Source organism: Geotrypetes seraphini, chromosome 16, assembly GCF_902459505.1.
Source record: "Geotrypetes seraphini chromosome 16, aGeoSer1.1, whole genome shotgun sequence".
In the NCBI taxonomy this organism is placed as follows: domain Eukaryota; kingdom Metazoa; phylum Chordata; class Amphibia; order Gymnophiona; family Dermophiidae; genus Geotrypetes; species Geotrypetes seraphini.
The window spans coordinates 54414021-54425499 of NC_047099.1; the positions used below are offsets into that span (position 1 = coordinate 54414021).

Below are 11479 nucleotides of genomic sequence, written 5' to 3' on the forward strand. Positions count from 1 at the left end.
AGCCAGCTACACACTGATGGTTCCCTAGGTGCATTGTAGTGCTGTGGTAGGATGAAGATTCAAAAAGAAAGATGGATGATTGAGAAATGGAGAACTTACAAAAGAAGCTTATGTTTCAAAAATAATGCCTTACGAACGCTATTAGGCTCAATGGAACCGAAGTCACCCAAGCAGAACGAGCAGTATGGATAACGTCAAACATTTGTACCAAGAATATCAAAACGTCCAGTGTTACTACTAAGAACATCAAAAGTGACCAACATTTGCAACAAGAACTTTGGAAATAAAATAGAAATAGTGCCTCCTTGGAAAGAGGGTCAGGTGCATAAAATAATTAGAACAGAGCCCCTCTGGAAGTTAATCACAAAATCATATCGGCGCCAAGCCACATAGTGGATAGAGATGAAGACCAGGCCTGAGTCCCTTATTTGCAGTAGTAGGTTATGTGGCTAGGAGGCCATGTAAATGGGCTGATCAGGAATATATCCAGAGTACAGGCCAAAGGAATCGGTGGTCTGCAAGGTGCAGTTGAGGCAATAATGCTTGGTGAAAGTGTGGATGGAAGACCAGATGGCAACTTTACAGATTGTCGTCCGGTTCCATGTGTACCTTTTTGTATCAGAAGATGATAGGGACTGATATCCAGAGGAAAAATGTGCATTTTAAAAATGGAAAGAACCTTTCTGCTCCCCGAGATATAAGTAATGTCACCAAGGTCTACCTATCTAATATAATAAAATGCTAGGCCGCGCATGCGCACTCAAAAGTCGTGTTCCCTGATTCGTTGCAAAAACTCGAGTGCACATGCGCGGCGGCGGCTTTCAAATTTTAAAAAAAACTTACACAGCTGCGGCGGCCTTCCTCATACCCGCCTCTCACTCTGCATGCTACCGGCTCCTCTCTCGAACTGCACCAGACTCTGCTGTTCTTCGGTCTGCCCTGCTCCTTGCCTTACTATATTTTTAAGTTGAAAGACGAGGCAGCGGCTCCTCTCAGGATCCCCACCTGCGTCGGAAGTCCAATGCAGTCGGGGATCTTGAGAGGAGCCGCCGCCACCGTGTCTTTCAAATTAAAAATATACTAAGGCAAGGAGCAGGGCAGAACGATCTTCAAAATGGCGGCAACTCGATCTCCATTCCTCCGGGGAGGGGGGGGGGGGTCTGGGAGGAGAGGGATCGTGACCACTCAGCGCACCCAGCGAGGAGCCCAGCGACTTTACGCTGCCCGGGACCCGAGTCATTTGCCGCCCCCCCTCTTCCCTTACCGTGGGCCCGACTGGCGATTTAAGCAGCATGTGCATCAGTCTTCACACGCTGCTTCGGGCCCTTCTACTGCCCTGATTTGCTCTGGACGTGCCAGAGTAAATCAGGTGCCAGACAGAGGGAGGAAGGGAGACAGAAAGACAAGAAGAAAGACACAGGGGCAGGTGCACGTGCACAGGGAACTGATGTAGGGGGAGGGAATGCTGCTTCGGACAGACAGACAGAGGGAGAAAGGGAGACAGAAAGAAAAGAATAAAGACACAGGGGCAGGGAGATATACAGAAAGACAAACAGACAAAGGGGGCCAGGGACAGAGACAGACAGAAAGAAAGAAAGACAGCGGGAGTCGCGTCAGGAGGGGTGCGGGATGCCGCAGAGGGAACTTTTCCAATGGGTGCAACTGGGCGGCTGTTGGGAGCCTCTGATCAGGGGCAGAGCAAGGTAAGTGTATCATAGGGATAAGAAGGAGGAGGGGGAGAAAAAGGAAGGGACGCCTACTGATGGACAGGGGGAGAAGGAAAGAGGTGCTGATGGACAGGGGGGAGTGAAGAAAAAGGAACGGAGGCCTAATGTTGGACAGGGGGGGAAGGAAGGTGCTGCTGGACAGGGGGAGGTAAAACAAAGGGAGAAGGGCTGCTGCTGCTGCATAAGGAGAACTGTGAAGGGGTGGTGGTGGACACAGGGGAGGTAAAAGGAAGGGAGAATGGACAGGGGGAGCAGGCAAGGGGTGGTGATGGACAGCCAAGGAAAAAGAAAGAAAGCGGCTAAGGAGAGAGAAAGAAATAAAGAGAGACACACACACATATATTCTAGCACCCATTAATGTAACGGGCTATAAGACTAGTAATCTATAAACTCTTTAATAGATGCTGATATGGTATGCAGTCATATTATCTTTAATAACATCATGGTGATAGCACAGAAGGGGAGCACGTGTAACTAAAGATTTGTTAATGCTGAGTAAAATAAAATACAGTTTTGCACATTTTCAGGTTCTCCATGAAAATATGCAGAACTATATTTTGAGTTACTAAAATGGTTACTATGTCATTTCTAACATCAAGAATTAGTGTGCAATATTTCAGGGAGATTCCCTTCCTATAGTTTTGTCTGACGCTAAATCTGCTTCGTACATTTATTCATTCGTGGGCTTTGGATTTAGTCTTGATCCTAGACATATAAAGGACCCACACATAACCATGGAACTGCTATTTGTATAAGGTTTGAAGCTTTGCAGCTCCTCCGATTGTCATTTGTGGACCTGCTTTGAGTAGCAAGCGCTTCTCTGGTGATGTCAGAATGACATTTGGCCTCAACAGATGTTCAGAAGTTACTTTCGTTCACCGAAGACTACTAAAAAAATATCTAGTAAGACATAAAAGGTGCAACAATCTTACATAAGGCTCTGAAAGATACTGAGAAAAGAGATTAACAAAGAAAATTACAAGAGAATGAATCTAAAACTGAGATGATCAGTATCAGCTGCATGGAAGGATAAGAAAACTGCTTCATGCCGCTAATCTGTAAGAGTACAGTATATGCCAAGACCATACATCCCAAGAGCTGAAGGAAGCATACAGGGACAGGGACAGATTTTTCAAATTATGGGGAACCACAAGTACAAGGGGACACTCAGAGAAATTGAAAGGGGAAAGGTTTAGAACAAACGCTAGGAAGTTCTTTTTCACCCAGAGAGTGGTGGATACATGGAACGCGCTACAGGAGGATGTGATAAGCAGAAGCACGCTACAGGGCTTCAAAGAAGGTCTGGACAGGTACCTGGAGGACAAAGGGATTGAGGGGTACAGATAGGAGTAGAGGTAAGGTTATAGGGACAGGATTAGAGGTAAATTACAAAATTAGTCAGAGACCACTATTCAGGCAATAGGCCTGATGGGCCGCCACGGGAGCGGACCGCTGGGCAGGATGGACCTCTGGTCTGACTCAGCGGATGCAACTTCTTATGTTCATTATATGGAACATTATGTTACAATGAGATAAATCTTCCTTTTGCTGGACAATGACCTGCTCCTCGCTGGACTGTCTCGCTCTGGGGAGGCCAGTCATTGCTCGTTATTTGACTGTTGCTTTTCTTGTTCTTCCTGTATTGTCCTTGTTACTTTCCTGATTGTACTTGCCTGTCTGGGCCGTCTGCCATTCTAAATGAACAAATATTTAAAAAAAAACAACCAAACAAACCAGTGAGATAAATCAGAGACCGGGAAACATTTTGGTATATCTTTCAATAAGATAAATCATTAACTGGTGAATATTTAGCTACCAGTATATTTCACAGTAGCTAAAATAGGTAACTGGTAAATGGGTATTTCTTATCCTAAAAATTCTCTGAGCTTGGTTCTTTGACTATTTTTAGCCCAACGATCCAGTGACTAACATCTGTCAGGCAGCAGATAAACAGCTCTTCACTCTGGTAGAATGGGCCAAGCGCATTCCCCATTTCTCTGAGCTTCCACTAGATGACCAGGTGATCCTGCTGCGGGCTGGTAAGTCGCACTTTCACCCCTTGTCTGAGAGCAAGAACACTCCATCAAATGCTTCTGCGCTCTCTCTCAGCCCTCAGAGAGCAAAGACATTTCCATTGTGTCCTTTATTGTGTCGTCTTCTCATCTTTACTGTTTTTCACTCATATAACATGCTCACATATATAGCATGTACATACATATAAAGCACAGAAACTGCCAAGCGATGTAAAAAATAACCTCACATAACGCACCCACAAATATACCACATGTGTTATGTGAGTGAAAATCTAGCAGCATTCTCCTCCTTCCCTGCAGTACTGCACATATCCTGCATCTTTCCTTCTTCCTTCCTTCCTCCCTCTCCTTCTTCCATCCTTCCTTCTCCCTTTCTCCCTCCCCTTCTCCTTCTTACTTAGTTGCTTTCTTCCATCCAGCAGCAATCCTGTCAGGCAGCCTCAGGTGGCATCAAGGGACTTCCCTCTGGCATATCCCACCTCCTCTGATACAACTTCCTGTGTCCACTCCAGAAAAAAAGCACCCCCTCCCCACCTGCCTAAGTCTCCTTTTCTGGATCACTGCTGGATTGTATTAAGCAATGAAGTAAGGAGAACTGTCGAGAAGCCATGTAAAAATAAATCTGTATAGTGTACTGATACATATATAGTGCTTAGGGGAGGATCTCACGGATTGCAAAAATACATAGAATAGTAACATAGAAACATGACGGCAGATAAAGGCCAAAAGCCCATCCGCAGCATCCACTCTTTCCTCCTCTCCCTATAGGCTAAGGCTCTTTACACCTGCATTGTGAGGTCATAGAGTATTATTGTTATAAGCTAAGTCTCTTAACACTTGCATTGTGAGGTCATAGAGCTTTATGATTATATAAACATGAAGGCAGATAAAGGCCAAAAGCACATCTGCAGCATCCATCTTTCCTCCTCTCCCTATAGGCTAAGGCTCTTTACACCTGCATTGTGAGGTCATAAGAGTATTATTGTGATAGGCTAAGGCTCTTAACACTTGCATTGTGAGGTCATAGAGCATTATTGTTATAAGCTAAGGCTCTTAACACTAGCATTGTGAGGTCATAGAGCATGATGGCTATAGAAACATGAAGGCAGATAAAGGCCAAACCTGCAGTAACCATTAATGTGTGAGTTATATGCCTGAAAATTACAGAACTTCCCAATCTTTTCTGCTCTGTTGACTTGCCTTTCAACTCGTATCTTTCTCAGTGCACTTGAACCCTTTCTGCTCCTTTAACCCTTTGTTCTTTGCAGGGTGGAATGAGCTTCTCATCGCTTCCTTCTCTCATCGTTCCATCTCCGTGAAGGATGGGATCCTGCTGGCCACCGGGCTGCATGTGCACAGAAACAGTGCCCACAGCGCTGGCGTTGGTGCTATCTTTGACAGGCGAGTGTTGTTCCCGGCGTTATGCGCACTCAAAGGGAAAGGCAGGAGACGTTGTGGGGGAGGAAGCGGGAGGCTTGGAGTTGTCCCCCTTCGTAGGAAATGACTGTCGTGCTTTCTTGCAGAGTCTTGACAGAACTTGTATCCAAGATGAGGGATATGAGGATGGATAAAACAGAGCTGGGCTGCCTAAGAGCTATTATCCTCTTTAACCCAGGTTTGTAGTGCAGTCCTGAAATCCACCAATAAACTGCATTTCTTCCAGCACCCTCCCACCTGCACTCCAACCTATTCCTCATCCCTCACCTATATCTCAGAATATCCCTCACTAATCAAACTTAGACCCCAGGTATCCTTTTTGACCTTCTTAACTTTATTTACACTCTAGCCTTTCCCTCTAACTTCCTAATCTACCGTCTATACCTCTGTAAATGTCTTCCCCCTCAATACATCCCAGCCTGCACCCTCACACCTAGTTATTCCAGTCATCTTTTCCCTCTCGGTCTATATCTCTACCTGCCGTTCCCTGTCTATTCCATTCACTTCCAATTTAAGAGGAAAAGGATGGAGGAGGTTCTCTTTCCTATCCAAGGGTGGAGGATGAGGGACAGAGGAGGGTATAAATGGAGAAATTAGATCTTACTTGCTTAAATGGCAGAATGTTCTGCCAGAAATTGCTCCCCACAAGCTCCTCGGAGGAACGTCAGCCAAAGCCCCACTGCGCATCAGGAACCAAGCAAGGGCTGCCTTGCCTCTGATAGGCAGTTCACAGTGCATTTGCTTCCCGTTGCTCAGGAAGTCCTCCCCACAGCCTTTCTGGAGATCCTTGTTTTTCTCTGTCTGGGGTTTTTTGCACTGCTGATTGCTACATTATTCTTTTGGGGGGAGCACTTAAGGAAACCCTCCCAGCACAGAGGGGGGAAGGGGGCCGAGGCACAGGCAGGCATAACTCTAGATGGAGGAGGAGGAAGGACTCAAAACTTCAGAGTATTAATCCCCAGGACACAGAGACTAAGACTAGTCAAGCCTCTAAAGCATGTGTTCTGTTCTCTGGTTTTATCCCCCTTCAGAACCAAATCTCTTTTTTTCTGTTTTTATTTTAAAACCATGGTGCCTTAACAGCATACGTAAGGAAGGTCTAACCAGAGCAGAGCTGCACAGGTACTTGCTGACCATTTGTTGGGAGACTGGGAGATACTGGCTGGCTCAGGATTGCACAGGACTTTATAGGATGACATCACTCAGTAGTTCTCAGTCTTCCTATTTGCTGGTAGGAGGTCATAAATGATCTGGAGAGATGAAAAGGATGCATCAATATATGCAGCTACAGTTACTCTTTGTTCCTTCAGATGCTAAAGGGCTGTCGAACCCTGGAGAGGTGGAGCTGCTACGGGAGAAAGTATATGCATCTCTGGAGTCTTACTGCAAGCAGAAGTACCCCGAGCAGCAGGGCAGGTATGTACCTTTTGTGTAAGTCTGAAGACTTAATGCAAGCAGAAGTACTGTATTGGGAATAAAAGGGCAAGTACCTGACTCTTGTCAGCCCAATATTCAGAGCGCAGGAAATAGTCTGCTGTCTCCTGCGGTCCGCAGTGAAGCTGGAAATGTAGCTCTTGCACCATATCCGGTGACCAGCATTGAATTTCCAATTTTTTTTTGGGGGGGGGGTTTTGGACGGCTGAGACATAACTGACTAAGCCAATATTCTTCGGCTAGCCAGCTTTTTAGGCGGGTCTGTCTGGATGCTGAAAGTAACCAGCGAGCCGATGAATATTGGTGGTAACCGGCTATGTTGCATGACATATAGGCATCAGGACATATCTGCCAATCAGGATATTCAGGAGATCGCTGGCAATCTCCTTCTGAATATGAGCAGATAGCCGGGAGCTGTTCCCAGATGGCTAAACAGTGCTGACTTGGGCCCTGTGGCCCTGATTCTAAAAACGGCGCCCCCATTGTAGGCAGCGGTAGGTGCCGTCATAACGCCATCTAACGGATCAATGGGGCAAAGGACACCTACAATGTATGTGTCACTTGTGTGCATTCAGAGATGTTTAACGGACACCTAAGGCTAGCATAGGCATGGTTTACCCCGGAAGTGGCCTTAGGCGTCCGTAGGCGTGCCTAGCAGCTTCTCGTAGGTGCGAGTCGGATCCCTTAAATTTAGGCCTGTAAAATGCTGACCTACATTTAAGGCATCCGTAGAAGAAAACAGATGCGATTCTGGACGCGGCACCTACCGGGTTATTGACATGGGCTAGGCGCCGTTTCCAAAATCAGGTCCTTTGTGTCTGCGACGGTGGTGGTGGGGGCTATGTATATTCTTTGGTGTTGTACTGCTAAGAGCAGTACTCTGATAACCAAGGTCCTTTTTTTGTGTGAAAAGTAACGGTAGGCAAAGTGTGACGAGTTCAAGGGCTGCATTTCCCTGCAGGTGTGGTGTCGGAATGATGCTGTGACACCATTTCTGGAACTGATGGTCACCTACAGTTTCTGGGAGTGACATTAGCGCCTAAACAGAGAAGGCTGATTAGCTGGAGGGAGGGGAAGAGCTTAGAGGTGAGGGAGGGGTGCGGCTCTGTCGATTTTTCGAGCTGACATCCTCTTCCATCTCCTCTGTAGGTTTGCAAAGCTGCTTCTTCGGCTGCCTGCTCTCCGCTCTATTGGGCTGAAGTGTCTGGAGCACCTCTTCTTTTTCAAGCTGATCGGCGACACCCCAATCGATACCTTCTTGATGGAGATGCTCGAGGCTCCGCACCAGCTCTCCTGAAAAGTGGACTATAAAGACACAACATGGCGAGGAACTGAGAGCAGACATGCCCTCTGCCCCAGCCCCACAGCTACAACCCCTGTAAGCTCGACTACACTTGTGCAACAACTGTGCCCACCTTCTTTCATATCCTGCACTCCATTTTCACCAGCTCCATGCTCCCCCTTGCCTGACCTTTTCCTTGCCCTAAAACCATCTCCCAGCTCCATCCTCCTCTGTGCTTCCAGTTCTGCCCTCCCCATCCTGCTCTGTGCCCTGTCTTCATCTTTGTCTCATCCCTTCATTTTCCCTCCCCCCCTTCCCCCCACAAAAAGGATTTTCTCATGCATGGAATGCTTATAATCCCAGAACAATACTATTGGACTCAACAGCTTGGAGCCTCAACAAACGTGGGACACCACAGACTCTTCAGAGAGACGTATGAGGCCTCCCAGAATAATGGTATTGACTGTAAAACACACTGCACAGAGACTCTCTCTATGAAGAGACATTCTGGAATAGTCTGTGAGATTGAAATATGGATCATGGTAGCAGACAGAAGAGTCTTTAAACAGGAAATGGGGACCTCTTGAAAGCATGGAAAAGCGAGCCCTTACACGGGGAGTATGGACTGCATAAGTTGGGGCAGTTACATGGGGAATACGAACTGCCGGGGTCGGAGTCCTTACGTGGGGAATGTGGACAGAGCCCCAAGGTGATGCTTTCCAAACAGATTATGAAGTGTGATGTATATGTGGTAACCTTGCTGCGTGTCTCTGCTCTTCCACCCTCCCTCACAAGTGTGTACAACCAGGCGGAGAGCACTATTCCCATGCTCCGCCTCATCTTTCTCTCATTTGTACCTCAGGCACTTCCTCTCTTTAATCTCTTTTGCCTGTTTACATGTCTCCCTCCTTTCCGCTTTCACCTTTCTTTCTCTTTTCCTAGTTCTTTTGTCGTTCCCTCTCTGTGGCTGCTTTCCAATTTTCCATCTCTGCATCCTTCTTTCCCTGTTAGCCCATGACAGCATTGATCGTGCAGTCTATACCCCCCAATTTCTTATGTGAGACAAATCTCACTTTACAGTACAGAGAAACAGTGTATCACATGCAGGTGCGTATATATCCAAAAGCACAGCTTAGCACCTATATAGAACCCCACACGTAATATGGTACATGCACTACGTAGATACATGGTTTTATCTCCTATTTCCTTGTCCGCTTCTGATCTTATGGGACAGTTCTGCAGGATGGGAGTGGAGTACACCGAGGCGGGGGGGGGGGGGGGGGGGAGGATCATTTTAAGTAGCATTGCCAAGGAATAGGTCAGATGCTATCTGTAGGATGTGGCCACCTGAAAGGAAGTGCAGCTCGTGGAACTGTACTGTGGTGGTAGGCAAAACATCAGCTCTTTAATAATGACTTCTGTTGCTTTTTCTTTTTTTAGTTTTGATTTTAAGTCAATGAATCACAGAATTGTATTTACTCTCCCTCTCTATCTGCTGGGAATTGTCAAGGGAAAACTCTCCCTCTCGCCCATGCCAAGAGTTATTTGACTTAATTTTCTCCTCTGCCCAACTTCTAAAATGTGGGAACAGCTGGCGATGGGGGAAAAACGTCAAGTTACTGGTGACGGGGGTGGGGGAAACAGTTGGAAGAAGTGGGTGGATGGAAACTGTGATGCATTAGAACAGCTGATGATTGGGGGAAGAAGGCCAGGAGAACAGCTGGTGACAGAGTCAACTGCCAGGGGCGATGGTAGGGTCCGTTTATAATTTTTCATACCGAGGGATATTGCGTTCATGAGGCACGCAGTCTGGCACTCGAACCGGCGAGAGGTGTGATGTGTGGACATGAGTCTCCTAGTGATGCATCACTGAGGAAGAATAAGAACGTGGGGGGTGCCATTGGAAGCCATAAATTGAGCGTCTACAAGTTGAAAGCTATTGCGACCGAAGGCCTTGTTGGGTGGATGTTGCTATGGCACAACATTTCAGAAGACTTTATTGCGTGGACATCACTGTAATTCAAAGTTTGAAGGTTTCTTTGGGTGGAAAGGACTTTAGCTAAAGATCATGTGCCTTCATGAAGAGGAGGAATAAGTGCACTGACCCTAGAAATTAATCATTTGTATGCGTTTTATGTCAGGGTAGTAGTGCAGAGAGAGTGAGACAATGTTGATACAGATGTGTTAAATATGAGGGTTTTAAGGCATAACAGAGAGTTTTATCAATATTTTAATGTGTTACTGTGGAGGATTTGAAGATGGACTGGAGTGAGAACAAGATGGTTGTGCTCTGGAGGTTCTACTTTTATCAGTATGGAAAGTGTAGGCCTGTACTGAATGGATGTTATTTGTTAGAGCTGTCAGAGACGTGCCATATATGCTTGTTTGCTCTCCATCTCTCTCTCCCCCCCCTCTCTTTTTCCCCAGGTCAGAGTCTGGACACTGGAATCCCTTCATCTTGTTCCCAGGAAAATCAGAACATGAGGAGATGGAGGATCCTGGTGAGGATTCCCCAAAGTTTGGTTTCTTGGGAGATCCCTCATAGTATTTTTGATTATATAGAAACACACAGTAAGATTTGATTTGTGCAGTTCTGCTGTTGCTGCTGTGTGATTCCGTCTCTTCGGACTCTTGTTTTAACCCTTTTTCGCATTGCTTTCTGAACATTAAAGAGCGGATCTAGCACACACAAACACCCCCTTGCTTTGAGGGCTGAGGTCTGGTTGTTTCTGTACAGTGTAATTTGTTTTTAGAGGTCTTTTTTTTTATTAGAAGCTTAAATCAGTGTTACAGAGAAAAGACAACATAAATCAAACGTAAAAAGCAAAATATACACTGTGTAAAACAAATCGCTTCTCTAACAATAATGATCCAAACAAGACCTGAAATCAGTTAGCTTAGCAGGGTTTAAAAAGGGTCTGGATAATTTCCTAAAAGAGAAGTCCATAGACCATTATTGAGATGGCTTGGGGAAATCCACTGCTTATTCCTAGAATAAGTGGCATAAAATTTGTTGTACTACTTGGGATCTGGCTAGGTACTTGGGACCTGGGTTGACCATTGTTGGAAACAAGATGCTGGGCTTGATGGACCGTCAGTCTGTCCCAGCATGGCAATTCTTATGTAACTTCTAATTTATTTATATATATTTTTTAAAAACCACACTTGTTCCTTAGTCCTCTACCCTCCAAAAGAAATCTCTTCCTCCTCCATTGGACTATACAATAAAATCTAATATAATAAAACGCTAGGCCGCGCATGTGCACTTCCTATGCATGCGCCGGTTTTCCTTGAGCTGTAGCGACTCATAGGAAGTGCGCATGCGCGGCTTACGGTCTGGCCTGCTCCCTGTTGAAAGACGCAGCGGTGGCTACTCTCACGATCCCCGCCTGCGTTCCCTCTCTTCCTGTAAGTTGGCCGTCCCCGCCGCCGTCGTTCCCTTGCGCACCAGTGCTCCATTATTGCTCTTGGCGTCTCCCTTACAGTAACTTTGCCGTCGCCGCGATTTAGGGACCCGCAGGTAGGAGTGTACATGCCCCTACAGTACTCTCTCCGCTCTCTCTCTT

General features: G+C 46.3%; 1 protein-coding gene across 2 annotated transcripts in view; it reads left to right on the forward strand.

The window, feature by feature from the left end:
• The window catches only part of RXRB (retinoid X receptor beta), a 31255-nt gene extending 20600 nt beyond the window's left edge, over positions 1-10655 (forward strand). For both annotated transcript variants that reach the window (XM_033923848.1, XM_033923847.1), the window contains exons 6-10: positions 3637-3766; positions 5029-5161; positions 5284-5375; positions 6508-6613; positions 7781-10655. In XM_033923848.1, the coding sequence (XP_033779739.1) occupies positions 3637-3766; positions 5029-5161; positions 5284-5375; positions 6508-6613; positions 7781-7928 (609 nt within the window). In that variant the 3' untranslated portion in view covers positions 7929-10655. The remainder of the gene's footprint in view (positions 1-3636; positions 3767-5028; positions 5162-5283; positions 5376-6507; positions 6614-7780) is intronic.
• Positions 10656-11479: the final 824 nt, after the last annotated feature.